Below are 16,768 nucleotides of genomic sequence, written 5' to 3'. Positions count from 1 at the left end.
GATCTTTCCATGGAGGTGAAACAGTTTGATGTGGCAGGAAGGGAGTAAATGGGATAGGTTTGTGCCTCCACTGAAGCTGCTGGAGGCTGTGCCCTGTGGGCAGCCCAGCCCAGAGCTGCAGTCAGGGGTTTACTGAAACAGCCAAGAGGGTTTTTTCAGGAATGAGTTGAGAGCCAGTGGGCCCGTGGCCTCTGCTCCTCTTCCCTGTGCACCAGAGGATCTCAGGTTGTGGTGGTCTCCCCAGAGTGTTCCTGCTGACACCTCCCTCAGAACTGTTAGTCAGTAACTTGACAGTTACTAGTTATTAGTTAGTTACTCTCTGAGCCTCTCTGCCTGGTGCCTTGCCTGTTCTGGGCCCAGAATATGTGTCAGTGGTGTTCCCATCTCCTCCCTGCTCCACAGGTGGACCAGGAGGGAGCAGGCAGATTTCTACCGYACCGTCTCCTCCTTTGGGGTTATCTATGACCAAGAGAAAAAGATCTTTGACTGGGCCCAGTTCCGAGCCATCTCTCGACTGGAGAAGAAGACGGATGAGAGCCTGGAGAAGTACTTCTACAGCTTTGTGGCCATGTGCAAGAATGTCTGTGGTCTTCCTCTGTGGAAAGAGGATGGTGAGTAGAAATTGTATGGTCTATGGAGGAGTAATGGTAGGTCTATGTAGAAGGGATCCCACTGTTCTCMTGGAGCAGGAGAGCAAGGGAGGAGCTTCAGAGACAGTTGGAAGCAGCAAGATGCCAGGCAGGCCGTGGGCTTGGAGCAGTCATGCATTTCTGTCTGCCTTGTCCTCACCATGTGCCTTCCCAGCACAGTAGAGGTAGAGGGAGTGTAGAGCAGCCCCATGGGCTCCAGCCCCTGCTCTCACAGATCTCTTGGAGTTCTTGCAGGAAATCACAACCAATTTTATCCAAGACAGCAACCTCTGTATGTGAGAGGCAAGTAGAGAAACAGCAAAGCACAGTTACATGCTGGAGCTGGGGGTTGTTTGGTGAGCTGTATTGCTGCTCTCTGAGCATCTCTCTGCTGCCACTGGACAGAGTCCACTCCATCTGTGCATTTGGTGACTGTAGAGTTCTGCTACAGGGTAAGTGGAGCCTGGGTTTGCTGCAGGAGGCTCRGGAAGTCTGGCCAACACATAGGGTGTCTGTTTTCTTTGAGTACTCTGCAGAGGCCCTGCATTGGCACCAGGCAGGACATGACAGATGAAAAGCTGCTTGGAGGCTATTTAAGCACAAAGCAATTTGTGTCCAACAGCAGCAGAAAACATTTTGTCTCAGATCTGTCATGTGGTCTGCTCTTAGGCACAGTTCCTTGTGTGTGTGTGTGTTATGCCTTAGGTTCCTCATCAGAAGAGCTGCACAAGCTGCCCTTGCCTGAGGATAGGCTGAAGGACTATCAGAGGCTCAGACCCCAGGAGCTGCTCCACCAGCAGGTCCAGGCAGCTCCAGCTCTGCTGGTGCTGATGGAGCAGAGCTCAAAGACTCTGAAAGCCTGTGCAGCTGGTGCTACTTTTTGTTCAGCTGCTCAAGTCAGGGGGTTTTATTCCCCTGTGTCCATTTAGTGGAGTATGACTGGAAGCTAGTGAGACAGGAAAAAGAGGTCTCAGCAGTGGCTACAAGCACWGGCCCCAGCTCACCTGCAGTCTGAGGATGAGTTAAAACTCAGYTTGCTCATYACTACCTCTGAGGAACCAGCCCAARTAACGTGRCCTTGCTTTGCTGTCCTGCCGTAGGTGCTCCAGACCCTGACATCTAYGTGGAGCCCATCACGGAGGAGCGCGCTGCCAGGACGCTGTACCGCATCGAGCTGCTGCGCAAGGTGCGCGAGCAGGTGCTCAAGTGCCCCCTGCTCCACGAGAGGCTCAAGCTGTGCCGGCCCAGCCTCTACCTGCCCGTGTGGTGGGAGTGTGGCAAACACGACCGGGACCTGCTGATTGGCACTGCCAAGCACGGCCTGAACCGCACCGACTACTACATCATGAATGACCCCCAGYTGTCTTTTTTAGACGCGTACAGAAACTATGCCCAGCATAAAAGAACAGGGCTCCCAGGCCCAGAAACCCTGTGCTGCCTTTACCAGTCTAACTCCAAAATCTACAGCTCCCCCCTGTACAGCCAGGTAGACCAGACCTGTGATACCCTGGAGAATGAAGCCGAGAGTCAGATCAAGCTGGAAACAGTGGACAGCACCATGTCCCAGGCTGGGGGCAGCCCACCRGATGCAAACTGTGAAACATTTATGTCCGAAGTCCAGGACATCATTTCCAGTAACTACGACGAGAGCTCTCTGCCAGACTCGTTGGTGTGCATGATGTATGATGAGAAGGTCTGTCCCAGCGAGCAGAGCTCCCTCACCAGGGACAGCCCAAGCTGCACAGATGTTGGAAGCAGTGTGGCCAAACTCTCTGAGGGCAAGCTGGAGGGGGATGAGGATCCATCCAGCTGTGATGCAGATGCCATGAGAGAGGCTCCCTTCCTAGAGGGCTTGCAAGTAGGCTCTGACCGAGTGGACAGTCAGAATGAGGAAGCCAAGCCTTCACCTTCTACACCCGAGAGCAACCCTTCCCAAAACACCCCAGCTGAGCTCAGCAAAGGCTTGGAACAGAAAGGTGCACTTGCCAGCCCGGCAGCAGGGCTGCCTGAGCATGGCACCATGGAAAGGGTCCTAAGTGTGGGGCTCTACAGTCCCAGTCTCCATAACTATGAACTAAAGGTTCCTCCTGAGCAGAGGTTCATCAGTCTGCTGCAGGAGAAAGGAATGGAGGCAAAGTCAGGGCCAAGTCAGAGCCACAGCGAGGAAGATGAGGAGGAAGAAGAGGACGATGATAACTCTGAGGCAGCAGCAGATGCTGTGGAAGGCTTGAGTGGTCCCAGGACCAGGTCCAGTTGTGACCCTGAGGCTCATGAACTGGGGGGTGAGGAGCAGAGCTCTGGCCTCCCCACACCTGAGGACACTTGCCCAGAAGACACGAATGGTGAGAGGGGGTCCCTGGGGCTGGGAGAGCCCAGGGCAGAGGGCAGGGAAGACGGTGACCTGAATGAGGAGAGCACCCAGCCACACTCACTGGGCCAGGCTCAGAGCCAGCCCTTCAGCCTGCCCACACCTCTACCAGGGGCCTCAGGGGCAGAGCCCCGCTGTGCTGGGGGGGAGCCCTTGGGCCAAGAGGCTGAAGGACAGACAGGCTGCACAGAGGCCCCGCACCCCAAGGCCCAGGGCATGAAGCAAGAAGAGTGTGAGAACAGAGATGATGGGGAGAAAGCCAGCAGCAGCCAGAGTCAAGGTACGGTCCAGAGAGCTCCCTCAGGTTGACAGTTACCTTTGGCTATGATGGGAGGAACTTGCTGTCTTCCCTSCAGGGCCAAACTTTGAAGCTGCCCAGTCCCTGGAGTGGCCTCCCATCTTTAGGAGCTGGGGTCCCTTTACCTGCTGCAGCTGAGGGCAAAAAGGGTTGGGGGCTGCATTTGCCAGCAGGGCTGACCAGAGCTCTCTACCCTGAGCCCCAGCAGCCCTTCTGCCTAGAGCATGCCATGGATTGTGGGACACCTTTCCCTTTTTGGCACCCGGCATTGCCTGTCAAGCAGCTCCTTTTGGAAAAGCATACACCCTCCTTCTTGTCCCCTCTTCTTCAGGGATGGGGCCTACTGCAATTCAAGCCCCCCAAACTCAGCTCAGAGGAGTGATGGTCCTTSCTGAGCAGCTTGGGCTGCCTGGCCTGATCCTGGTCTGCTGCTTTTTCTGGAAACTGTTGGGGTCTGTTCAGGATCTTTGTGGAGCCAGCTGGGTGTTTGTGTGGGAATGTGTGAGCACATGCTCCCCATCTCCAGATGGGGAGAAAGGCAGGGGCTGGTGGGCTTTATTCTCCCTTACTTTTTTAGATGGTCCAGAGAAATACTTGGAGGAAGAGAACAAGAGTTCTGCTTCTGTCCTGCCTGGGGAAATTGATGACCTTCAGGATGCCCGGGCACCAACCATTGCCCAGCTGCTGCAGGAGAAGACACTTTATTCCTTCTCTGAGTGGCCTAAGGTGAGGTCAAAATGAGCAGGGATTGTATCGCAGGGTTCCTGCATGGCCCTGGCCAGCAATGGCTCACGCAGCTCCAGCTCTATTTCCTGCTCCTCTGCACAGCCCATGGATGCTCTGGCCGAGGTGCTCTTCCCAAGCACCTGTGCTGTGAAGATGAGTGCCCCCAAAGCAATTTCTCACTGATCTGAGATAATCTGGGCTAAACGTGGCTTTAATCTTGAGCTGTCATGCACCCATCAGTCATTTCAGTCTCAGCTTGCCACCGTCCAATTCTGTTTGCAGGACCGTGTGATCATCAACCGCATTGACAACATCTGCCACGCCATCCTGAAGGGCAAGTGGCCTTCCTCCAGCCAGCAGTTTGAGGCCCAGAGCCTGCTGACAGCCCCAGCCATGGCCAGCAATGCTGGCAGCAGGAGCAGCTTTGCTGAGTCAGAAGGCCCTGATCCCAGCTTCAGTAATGGGGTGTTAATGTCTCAGGTACAAAAGGTGAGGGGGACCCTCAGGCAGTGACAGGTGGGACTCTGGGGTGAGATAATGCCCAGAAGTACACAGGCGTTTCCCAAGGGCCCTTGGTGCCAGTTGGGGTGTGTAACACATGGCTTAAGCTACTTGTGCCYTGGTGACAGCTCCCGGTGAGCCCCCCTGCTTCCCTCCTTGGAAGGCAGCTGTTGTTGGGAGTTCCACAGCCTCTATGGCTCCAACATGGTCAGAGGGAAAAGGGGGCACCCCCTGGTATCCCAGAGGAAGGGCTGCAGGGAGCACTGCCCTGGCAACTGTCATTGTAACACCTCGGGGGATACGAGTGTGTGTGAGGGTGCTCCTGCACTACCCCCACACAAGGAAAGGGCATCCCTCAGGGCTCCTGGGAGAGGCTGGAGAGCTGACCATTAGCTCAGTGTGGGCATGAGGYGCTGTGGTCCCTGGACAGGGCAGGAGCAGCCATAACCCTCTGTGGCTTTGGTACACACAGGAAGGTTTCCTGAGCCCTGCCTTTGCAAAAGATGAGCGGAAGCACAGGAGACCCTATGAATTCGAAATGGAGAGAGATGCCAAACAGAGGAGCCTGGAGCAGCTGGCAGCAGCCCATGTCCATCCTCCCATTGTGCTGAACGGCTGGCGTGAGGCAGCGGTGGACTTGTCCAGAGCCTCTGATGGGTCCCCGGGGAACTCCTCTCCTTTCCCCATGAACACAAATATGCCCAAACTGGGGGCTGTGAATGCCCTCCAGAACTCCCTGGGCATGGACTTGTCTGGCATCCTGCAGGCAGGGTTGATCCATCCCGTCACCGGACAGATCGTAAACGGCAGCCTCCGAAGAGACGATGCTGCCATGAGGAGGAGACGGGGCAGGAGGAAAAATGTCGAAGGGATGGACCTCATCTTCTTGAAGGAGAGGCCACTTCCAAACCGGCTGCAGGTGGGTTGATGCTCCCCCTTTTCATGGGGACCCTGTGCAATCAGCACAGTTTGTTTCATGGCCCAGCTCTCCCCTCCAAGCTCTGCTGCCCATGACACTCCAGGACCTCCAGGACAGCTTGATTTGTGCAGAACCAGGCAGGAGCAGCTACTACAGGGAAGAAGGAAAGTTATTCCTCTGCTTTACAGCACTCTAGAGTGTTTGAGTCCTGCTATGTGTTATCAAAAGCAGCTGTCCCACCTCAGGGAGTATTTAGGGTTAGGGAAGATGAGGAAGACAAGATCCTACTGCACCCTTTCTCCTTCTATCCTGGGATCCACTCAAAGAATGAAGCTCTATGAGCAAGACTAGTGCCCCTAGAACATTTTTAGGAGTGATCTGGGGGGAAGTTGGTTTTCCTGGTGATTATTGTGTTTCCATGTGAGTTCAGAAGCATCTTCCAGCTCTGTTTCCCCTCTCTGCCACCAGTACTGGGGATGGAGTGGAATTGTAGTGGGTAGTGGTTTAAGGAAGAGGTACTGTGTGTACGTGGATTAATCTGTGTGATGTGAGCAGATGACCTGCTTTGGGAGGTGTTCTTCTCAGAGTGCACGTGTGTCACTGCATGCTGCTGACGGGCTCTCCCTGCTCCTCCCCCCTGACAGGATGTTCAGGAGGACCAGCCGCAGCCCCCTCAAAGCAGTCCCCTCCCTGATGGGCCGGTTGCTGCTACCTCAGCTCCACAGCCAGGCCCAGCTGCAGGCAGCCAAGAGAAGGCTGTCCCGAATAAGAGTCTCCTCGACTGGCTCCGGCAGCAGTCTGACTACACACTYGATGTTCCCAGCTTTGGCACAGTAAGGGTGGCTTTCCGTGGCACATGTGTGTGTGTGTGTGTCTGCCTTGTGTGCTGCCCTTTGTGTTAGGTTTTCTTTTGTAACATGGTTTGTGGTGTTCATCAGGGATTTTCAGGGGTTCATCACGTTTGAGAGGTGAGCATGACTCCCCTGGACAGCAACAAAAGGCACTTGCTGCTGGAGAATTCCTCTCCTTTCCCCCAGAACACAAACATGTCCAAACGGGGCACTGTGAATACCCTCCAGGGCTTCCTGGGCATGGGATTGTCTGGCATCCTCCAGGAGCTGACCCCTGCTTCCCAAGGTCGGTTCTCCAGCTGTAGTGCATCCATCTGCCCAATGCACAATGTCTTCCAGAAGTGCCAGGGATGGGAACASAAATGAGAAAAGGGACTTGGGGTGCTCAAGGTCTGTCTATGTTGTTCTTTTTCACTTGGGGKCATTTTAGGCTGTGCTGGTGTATTAAATAAGGTTCCCAGGCAAGAGGAAACCTKCTCTCTTTAAGAGTTAGACCAAAGGGGCTCTGTTGGAGGCTGTGATTGTGTCGCCATGGGTGCTCTCAGAGAGCATTGGCACAGAGTGGGGTGCACAGTCTGTCTGGTTCTCCTGGTGTCTGATAAACCTCCCCCTCTTGGTTTCACAGGTTGGTTTGCTCCAGCTTTCAGCTTATTTAGCCTGTTAGACCATGTGGTAGGCAGAGCACAGGCCATGAGACAGAGCAGGAAGAAATGTGGTAAAAAAGGCTCTGCATCTTGGTCCTGGAGGATCATGTGCCTGAGGCAGGGATTTCCTGGAGCTTGGAGTACAGGCAAGACATTAGTGTTCTGAAGCTTGTTAGAGATGAGAGATGCAGAGCCCAGCATTTGCTCAGCAGGATGGCCTTTGCTTTTCGAAGTCCAGAGACACATCCAGCTGTGTCCCGGGCCAGGCTTCTGGGMGCAGTCAGATGGTGGAGCAAGTGTGGAGGTGCCTTCCCACTCCTTCCTAACACCCTTGCTTTCCAGGGAGATCCYGGAGCTTGCCCAGTCTGGCCATGCCTCTGGTGATGCTCTTGCTCCCAACAAACSCCCAATGCCCTGGGCCAGCTCCACAGGATCTTTTTTTCTCCGGGTAGGATTGATGGATGGAGAGAGGCTTTGGGGTACAGCAGCAGCTCAGTTCAAAGGATGAACCGCACTCTRGGTGTTTTTCTGACTCTCAGGAATCCGAGCTATCAGTAGGACATTACAACGCTCCCTCCCTGCAGGCACACTGACAGTGGGGCTTGGTGCATGCAGTGGGCGTACAGCGACTTGGTTCTAACTCGGTAGGGTGTCGTTCCAAAGGGCTCTGATCCCAGAGAAACGTGGTGCAGCATCTCTGTGATGGGAACAGCTGAAAGAGGAAGGAAACACAGCACTGCTGAGCTAGTGAGAAGCAGGTGGCTGTGTGAGAGTGACGCAAGTGGCACCCACAGACCTCTTCTCTCTCTGCTGGCTGTATGCAGTGTTCCGTTTACAGATGCGTGTATAAGAACCTGCAGCAAGCTGCAGCTTCAGGGGTGAGGGGCTGGAGCACTCTTAAGTGGGGTACACTGGAGACCCCTTTATACCTCCAATCATCAGTTGGGCTCATTTGAGAAGTGATCTTGTGGCAGTGACCAGTTTTGTGCTGCCTGTGCTGCCCCTGTCCAGGCCTGCAGAGACTCCCTGTCCCTCAGGAGCTCATCCATGCTGCTCTCCTGCAGGGCTTCTAGCCATCCAGGCTCATTAAGCCATCTAGTCTCATTAACCCTGTCTTGTTTGCACTCCAGAATTTTTCAGACAAGCCCAAGCAGAGGAGGCAGCGCTGCAAGGACCCCAACAAACTGGACATTAGCTCTCTGACGGGAGAGGAGCGGGTGCCGGTGGTACATAAGGGTACCGGACGGCGGGTAAGCAAAGGCCTGTTCTCTGCTCTGCCCTCCGTGTCCCAAAATGCTTAGCACACCTTGAGCTTGCCTGGGGGGAGATTTAATCCAGAAAGGCCTATAGATGAGAAAARGAATCTGGGATAGGTCTCTGATCTACATTATCCTGTGACACGTGTGCCTGAGGAGTGCAGACCTGTGAAATAAGTGACTGTCTCTGTGAAGTAAGGGATGTTGAAGTGTCAACCCTTTCCCAGGGCAGAGACCCCTCAGTGGCAATGGCACAGAGCCTTTGGCTTTAAAGCCACCCTCAGCATAGCCCTGTCATGTGCTTCCCATTCTGGATTTGATTGTTCCGCTGAGTTCTGTGCAGTATGCCACGAATTGTAACATTGCCATGCAAATATCTTTGGTTTGCTCCTCCTTATGYGGTGCAGGCCAGAGCACACAAATACCGATCCCACTGCTTGTGGGAAATTGAGGGTTGAAAGGGCTTGTTCTTGCTTCCTGGGCAAGGAGCTTGGATTTACTTGTCTGCAGTTTAATCTCCAGRGCACTGATGTTCACCTCTCTGAACAAGAAGGGATGTTCAGGAGTACTTTCTACCCAAATTCAGTTCTTAAACACACCCAGGACTGTACTAGGTTAGAAGGTGATGTGACATTAATGACATCTAAAACCAAAACTAAAGAGTGAGGCAGAAAGAGACTGTTTCAGCCACATCTGTGTTCCTCTTGGTTGCCCCCACACTGGCCCTTGGWGACCTGGGTGAGTTGGAGGGTTTGCTGGTTCCAAACCTGGCTTTTACAGAAGCTTTGTCCCCATCTCTGGTTCCTGGGAGGGCAATGGGCTGGGCCACAGAGGCTGAACTTGCCTTTTCTCCCTGAGCTGTGTGTCTGGAGGCAGTAGGCATACACCAAACCCTGCAGAAATGTGTAGCAAGGTAAGACTCTCTGCCCCAGACAAATTGCAGCCCAAAGCAAGAAGCTAGGGGAAGTGTAATCATATTTTTTTTGTATTATTTTACGTAATTCTCTCTGCAATAGAGGTCATCCTTCTGCTGTGTTTTGTAGTTAGGGGGAGCCACGGCACCAGCATTGAAGGAATTGCCAAGGTGGCTTGATGCAAACTTGGAGTATGCTGTTGCAGCTGACTGGGCTGACATTGTTAAGCTTTCAGTAAGTTAGAGCTTTTGGAGAAATCTGTATCATGTCATCTTTTCTTTCCCCTCCCCACCCCCACAACCTTTCTCCAGTGAGGATCTGGGAGCTGCGAGGCAGGCGCTGGGCTGGGCGTGTGGGATGGGATGGCTGCAGCACGGGGGCAGAGCGGGAGGTCGGGCCGTGCCAGCCCCATGGCCAGTCCGTGGGCAGAGGGGGCCAGTGCCCTGGGAGCAGGGCTCGGCAGCTCAGTGGGCCTGCCTGAAGAGCCTTGGGGTGCTTAGGGTAGCAGGGGCAAGAGGAATGCCCTAGGAGCTGGACAGCTGGACAACTTTCTCGTGGGTCAAATTTTCAGAAACACTTTTAGTTGATGTTTCTCATCAGCTCCTGTGAGCTCTGCCTGCGCAGCTGCAGGCCCATCAAAGGCCCCACAGGTCACCAGGCCTGAAGGCWCAGGCACAGGCAGGGAGGGGGCAGGACGGAGCCTCCTCTGTCCCGTTCATCCACCCTGTGCATCCAGCAGTCCCTGTCCCGGTGTGTGGCAGAGCCTGGGGAGGAGGAGTGCTCTCTCCTGGCACACACGGCGCTGCCAGATCGCCCTGCTCGCCCCCGGGCTGCCTGATCCACACTTGTCCTGACAGTCCCTYTCACCTGCTGCCTGGTTTTGGGCTGTGGTGGTTTGTGTGACACCCTTGCAGAGGGCTGGAGGGTCAATCAATTGGCACTGAGGTTTGTACTGCTCTCAAATTGGTTTTTAATTAGCACTGGAGATTTGGCATGGTCTGTCCACTGCCCAGGAAACAGCTCTGCATCCAGGTTGGCATCAGGGCCCCATCCAGGCAGGCAGCCCCATGCAAGCTGACAGCTCTTCATTCCCCTGATTTGAACAGTCTCTGTGCCACAGGAACYGCTCTGTGCCTGGCACTACCTGGGCACCTCTCCTGTGCCCTGCTCCAGTGGCTGCATGCCATGAGCATTCCCACCCCATCCACGCTGAGCTTTGGGTGAATGTATACCCATCCTGCTATGGGAGGGATGTGGAGGAATGAAGGTCAGCTGCTCCGGGCACTCTGGCCAGCAGGAGCTGGGCCTGGCTGCCCCTCAGAGCCCGGGTACTGTCATGGCCCCGTGTGGCTTCTCCCACGTGCTGGTGGGAGATGYTCCCAGAAGGTTGTTCTGCCTTGGGCAGGTGCTGTGCTGAGCAGATTGCCAGGGGCATCTTAATTCATGTTTCTGCACTACAGGTGTCAAATGGAAATACTTTTCCTACCTAAAATTATTACTGGAAATGGTTCAAAGAGTGATGATATTGAAARCCAAGGGAGCCACGAAGGGAAATGTTTAAATGTCTGTGTGGAGGATGCTGCAAAAGGGAGCATTATGGTGTGCTGGGGATCCCCCTGCACTGCTCTGTGTAACCAGACAGTGTCACCCACTTCTGGCTGCTGGGTTTTGGTCCCATGTCTCTTGTCAGAAGAGCTTTCTGARTGCTCTCTGGTGTCTCAGCAAAGCTCTGACCAGGAGCTCCTCAGACAGTATATCCACTCTGTGTCATCCCCTGAGCTTTGCTGTCCAGCAGAGCATTGAAAATTTGGCCCTTCCCATCTTAAAGAGGATTTTTCACCTGTTGTTGAAGGCACAATTAGAGCTGGGCAGAGAGCTGAGTGGGCACTGTAGTGCCCTGGTGCTTCTCACATTGTGAACAGCTGGTGCTGAGGGCTGGGTGAAATGCAGGGTAAAAACATGCTTCCTCCACCCCTCCCTGAGCATTTTGACAGTGCAGGATCCTGCCAGGGCAGAGCAAGGGTGTTTTGCATTTGGCAGCATCCCTTGGGGAAAAGTTGTGTGTACCTCTCAAATTCCATATCATGTAAGCAAATATTTCTGTGCCGACACCATCTGGGACGCAGATGTGAGCACAGACGGGCCAGATTCCCTTTGCTGCCGTAGTAACTGTTGGGTGTTCTCTGTTATGTGTCTCATTTTCAGGGCTAYTTACCTGAAAACAAATTCAATCGCATCCTCACTGAGCCTGTGCTCCGGGACACTGGGCCACGCCGGAGAGGGAGGAGGCCCCGAAGCGAACTCCTTAAAGGCCCCGGTGTTGTAGCAGATTCTTCTTCTGGAATGGGACCATTGTTCATGAACGGACTAATTGCTGGGATGGATCTGGTGGGACTTCAGAACATGAGAAATATGCAAGGGATCCCTCTGACTGGGCTGGTTGGGTTTCCTGCTGGCTTTGCAGCAGTGCCCGCTGGTGAGGACGTGAAGAGCACCCTGAGCATGCTGCCCATGATGCTGCCGGGCATGGCGACCGTACCACAGATGTTCGGTGTTGGAGGACTCCTCAACTCCCCCATGACCACCACTTGCACCGCGACTGCTCCKACTTCGTTAACAAGCACAACGAAAGGTGGCACAGCCAGCGCCGAGAAAGCCAGCGAGGAGAAACAGGGCAGCCAGGATGGGAAAAAAGAGCCTCTCGTGGAAGACAAGCCCGGTCCTAGTTCATTTTCTAATCAGACAGAATCTGCAATAACTACCAGTAGTCCTGTAGCTTTTAACCCATTTCTTATCCCAGGGATGTCTCCTGGACTGATCTATCCCTCCATGTTCCTTTCCCCTGGCATCGGCATGGCGCTGCCTGGCATCCAGCAAACCAGGCACTCGGAGGCGGCAAACCTGGAGACCCAGAAGCGGAAGAGGAAGAAAGCAAAAGGGGAATTGGCAAATCTAGAGCCAGAAACTGTGTCASTGCCGGAAAAAGAAGCTGCAAACAGTCAAAACTGTGCGGAGCAGAGCCCACTGGCAGCGACAGAGAAGGAGCAGGATGAACCAGCAGAGGAGGAGCGCCAAGCAGCTCACCATACCGATTAGAACTTTGTTTCATTGAAAGAAAAACACAAAAAGATTGTGGCTTGTGAGTTTCTTATCCCATAAACTCTTTGTTACTTCCCCTCCCACCCCGCTCCACCTTCATAAACCTGTGTTTCCATGAGTAATATTATCTACCTAATTCTCTGTCAGAAAAAACTGGTGACATACTACATGTTAATAGTTGCAGGGTCTTGCCACTTTATTAGATAAACRATGTTTTCTAGCTAGTATGGGAGGCACCGAATTCTCGTTCTGTTTTTCCAGTCATTCATCCCAGCCGGCAATAGCAAATCCAGTACTTGGTCACCCCCTCCAAACTGCTCAATCCTTTGGAAGAAAAAGCAGCAAAAAAACAAGAGCAAAAGAAAAGCATTTATCTCTTGATATACACACAGACAAGGGTATTTCTGTCTACAGCAACACTGAAGGAAAAAGCCTGTATTTGGGCTAAAAGCACAGCTGTAGTAAGTGCTAATGTGTATTTTTGATTTAAAGTATTTCCCTATTTTATCATGGTTACTAGAATAGTAGTATAGACAGAAGTATATAACTAATGATTGAAAATGCATATATTCATTTCTTTGAAAGGAAAAGCATAACTGGTAGTGATATAATTTCTTGATCACCCCCACCTCAAAGGTTTGGAGACAAACTGCAGAGAGTGAAAAAATGATGTAGACATTCTTTTATATTTTTTAAAACCAAAGTTTGGTTTTATGTTACGTGGAGTTTAGTTGCCCTTTCCTTGGTAGTTACAAGAACTTTCCAGCTTGAGCTGGAAGGGTTTTACACACTTGCATGACTTTTCTGGGGTTACTGTACCTGTAGCAACCAGTTCCTTCATTATTCTGCTAGTCTTCAGTTCTCCTCTCTGGCGTTAGTTCTCAGCTATGGCGTTACAGGTGCTCTAAAGGTATTTTTTTCCAGCCATGAACAGGCCATGCAGATTTTAATGCTCTTATATGAACACTGAGGCTTTTTGCGTTTTTACATTTCCYACTCCTTACCCCAGAAGCTACGTTCTTTCAGCAAACACGGAGAAGGCTGTAGGCCAGCTTCCCTCCTTGGGGAATCCTCTGAGAAGGACTCTTGAGACTTTCAGAGCCTGAGTTTCTTACTTCCTAGTGGTGGACTGTGAAGAGATGACTTTGGCTTCTTCCCATTCCGTTTGCTGTTGAGCAGTGTTTCCAGTCCCCGAAACGATTTCAGCATCTGCATTTCAGATGGACAGGCTTTAATGCCACCAGCCCCCCACTCCAGCTCTGGGTACTGAGACTCCTCCACAGGCAACTCTAATGATTTCTTCTTCCCCTCACTCCTTTTTAATTCTTCTTTCACTTGGGGTTGTTCTTCCTTGCAGCTCATGGTCTGAGACTTGAATAAAGCTGCAGTGGTGCAGCGGTGAGCAAAGGGCAGGCTGGGAGGGAGTTGGAGCGTGCTACTCATCGGTTTCACACTTGGTTGTCACAATTTACTGTATTTTTTACTTTTTTTTCTGTTGCAGTTTTGCTAATTTATCAGATGGTCCAAATGTTTTGACATAACTATTTCAGTTTGCATTATTTATTTATGATGCTTTTTGTCATTGTCTTTTATACATTTGGGATTATAAATTATGTACATGTTAAAATTAGCATCTCAAAGAAGTCTGTTACCCATGGTCAAAGAAAGCAGTTGGTTTATATTTTCACAGAATTTATTCCCAGTTTACTGGATTGGATGATTTTTTTTCAAGTATGTAATCAATCATAATGCAATCCCCCTCCCCCAATAATTAAATGTGTTCTATTTAATAACATTCTTGTAGCATAGATACTGTATCACTATCGACAGATTTCTTAGAAATGCTGCTATCTCTATTTAACTAACATTTTGTTCAGTTTTTGCCTCCAGTGGAAGCAGAAAGGGTTTTTTCAGCTGTTGAATCCAAAATCAATATAATTTATTTATGTAAAAAAAAAAGTCACGATTGATATATTTTTGAACCTTTTAAGTACTAACTTTGTTTTTATTCAGTGGAAGAACATGTACTTGCCCTAAATCCTTAAAATACAAATGCTATAAAACTTCATACATCTTCAAAGCCTTACTGTGAATGGATACAGAAATCTCTTCCGAGTCCATTTTTGTTACGGGATGGTTTTTCCAGGGTTACATGCATAAGGAACAGGGTTTAAAGTGAAATTTTTTTAATTAGCCCAGCATGCTCTATGCCTTGTTCTTCCTTAGCAGACATGTATGCTACGTCTCTGGGTGTTTAGGCTTCTCTTTGCTACTTTGTGACCCTTTTGCAACCCGATATACTCTGTGGATTATTTAGACTGTAAGGCATAAGTGGCTGCTTCTTTTCCATCATATCCCAACAAACGCCAAATTTTCACCGGTTTTCATGGCTATTCACACACATACATCCTTCACCAAATGTGCTAACAAAATAAACTGTCTGTGCTCTTGAACATGGATAAAAAGAAAAAGATTTAAAAGTCAGATTTTTATTTTTTTAATTTTAGTGACTAGATGATGCTTATCTTTCAGATTTGGCAGAGCCTTGCTACAGATGTATATAATTTTTTTTCAGCAAATATATGTGAATGTTTAATTCACCTGACTCAATGATAAACGTGACTTGCCTTTTTCTCAGCATGAACCCGTTGAGAAGCTGTTGAGCGACGGTGGCCTGGTCGCTGCTCTAGGGCTGCTCCTTGTGCCCTGTGTGTTACTCTTGAGTCGGGCTACTCGTGATGAGGGGCCAAACCTGCAGGTCTCCCAGTGCCCTGGGGTGAACTCGCTGGCATGGGAAACTCATGTCCCAYGTGGGTTGCAAGATCCCAGAAGCAGCCCAAGCTCCAGGCCAGTTTAAGCACAGAGGATGCACAAGGGCTCTCTGCTGACCTGCCTGTTCCACAGAGGTGGGAGGAAGCCCAGAGACCTCCACAATCATGGCATGCACCTTCCCCCCAAGCAGTTACTCACCTTGGCACTTACACAGCCCCTCCCAGCAGATGGGGTGCTTGGGGTGCTGGGCTCCTCTCCCCGTGYTCTCTGCACCTCCAAGTTTTGTGAAATGTTTGTCCTAAATCTCTGTGTGAGGATCTCGGGCTTCAGCAAAGCAGGCATTCCTCAGTGTTTCATTAGAATGATGCTTGGGAGCAGCTTTGTTCTCCCAAGATCCAGGAGAAAAGAGAGAGTTAAAACCAATGCTTTTGCTGCTCCGCCTGCCCTGTGTAAGCACCTTGTCCGGGTCTTTTGTTCCTGCATTTGGGGGGAAAAAGAGAAAGGYACACAGCAGAAGAGACCAGCAGAATGGTAGTGTGAACTATGAATTTACAGTTCCCAAGTTTCCCTTTAAATTCTGGCTCCACACRCTGCAGCCTCGCTCCTTGGCATTTGTTCTGAAGGATATTTGCTGGCAGGGTCTGCAGGAGCCGGGCAGCCCTGCGGTCCAGGGAGGAGCATGTGCTGGCTTTGGGCTGTCACGTCAGTGGTGGCTGCAGTGTCTGTCTCCTCAGACAAGGTGTGGTCCCTGCTGGTAGCACTGAGTGGATGTGGTAGAGGATGGGTATGGTGGGCACAGCTTGCTYCACGTTGTGTTTTACAGAATACAGGTGCCTCTTCCCCGAGCCTGAGAGTAAAACACAGCTGCACATCCGCACTGCTGTCCCTGCCTGGTTTTGAATCGCATATGACACACAGAAGTCTCATCACACATTTAGACAGGACCTCTAGTTTCCTTTATGGTCACAAGAAGAGGGAAAGGATTTTCCTCAGTGCTGACCCATGGCTGGGGGAGCTTTGCCTGCCCCAGGTGCAGATGTCCCCACTCTGGGCTCTTGATTTGTACAAGAAAGGATTTGGCGTTAGAAATCCTGGCCAGCAGTGAGCAGAAGGCAATTTCTCTTAATGACATCTGGTTTGCACTGAGTAGAACTTCAGCTTTTTGCTCCCCACCTCTTCAGGAGCCACTTCAGCCCCAGGGCTCCAGAGCATGGCTGAGTCATGAGACCATGAATSTCCTCACATCTTCCACCCTCAAAGTCGTTATCAGGCACTGCACGGCAGGTAAAGTCCCCAGGTGCCTCACCCATCGGGTACCAGTGCACAGCTACCCATGGCATCCATGCTCAGCCAAGGGCACTGGACAGACAGGCAGTGCTGCCAGGAAAGGAGCTGGCCCAGCTACCAGCAGAGCAGCAGCTCTGGAAAACCGGAGGGAAGAGAATGCAGCTTTTCTCTCAATCCCCTTCCCCATCAATTTGTACCGTGTGCCTTGTGTGCTTGGACAGCAGCCCTAGGAATATCATCGTCATCCTCCCATGTGGCTTTTAGGACTGCTGGTGGGTTCACAGTGCTCCCAGGGGTCACTGGAGACCATCGGTGCATTGCCATAGGGGGCATGAATTCTGGAGAATCAAGATTTCACCTCACAAGGTATCAAACAATGCAAGATCTTCAGCCCAGCAGATCAGTCTCACTCCCCATGTCGCCTTGTTCTCCCTTAGTGGGATTTTAATTCATGARCAACTCCATACAGCACCACTTACCTGGCTCCATTTGCCTGTGGTCTGG

At 51.5% G+C, this 16,768-nt stretch overlaps 1 protein-coding gene across 10 annotated transcripts in view; it reads left to right on the top strand.

The window, feature by feature from the left end:
- Positions 1–14,821, top strand: part of CHD6 (chromodomain helicase DNA binding protein 6) — an 89,354-nt gene extending 74,533 nt beyond the window's left edge. For 5 of the 10 annotated variants that reach the window (XM_057376649.1, XM_057376648.1, XM_057376645.1 and 2 more), the window contains 9 exons: positions 403–611; positions 1,730–3,277; positions 3,873–4,021; positions 4,304–4,510; positions 4,995–5,441; positions 6,086–6,274; positions 8,067–8,186; positions 9,236–9,340; positions 11,312–14,821. In XM_057376649.1, the coding sequence (XP_057232632.1) occupies positions 403–611; positions 1,730–3,277; positions 3,873–4,021; positions 4,304–4,510; positions 4,995–5,441; positions 6,086–6,274; positions 8,067–8,186; positions 9,236–9,340; positions 11,312–12,202 (3,865 nt within the window). In that variant the 3' untranslated portion in view covers positions 12,203–14,821. The remainder of the gene's footprint in view (positions 1–402; positions 612–1,729; positions 3,278–3,872; positions 4,022–4,303; positions 4,511–4,994; positions 5,442–6,085; positions 6,275–8,066; positions 8,187–9,235; positions 9,341–11,311) is intronic. The other 5 variants (XM_057376654.1, XM_057376650.1, XM_057376647.1 and 2 more) reach the window with 4 other exon arrangements.
- The last annotated feature ends 1,947 nt before the right edge of the window (positions 14,822–16,768 follow it).

Source organism: Malurus melanocephalus, unplaced genomic scaffold, assembly GCF_030028575.1.
Source record: "Malurus melanocephalus ecotype Western Australia unplaced genomic scaffold, MMel_1.1 scaffold_287, whole genome shotgun sequence".
Taxonomy (NCBI): Eukaryota; Metazoa; Chordata; class Aves; order Passeriformes; family Maluridae; genus Malurus; species Malurus melanocephalus.
The sequence above is the reverse complement of the archived record's forward strand: the minus strand, read 5'-3'. Positions and strand labels throughout refer to the sequence as shown.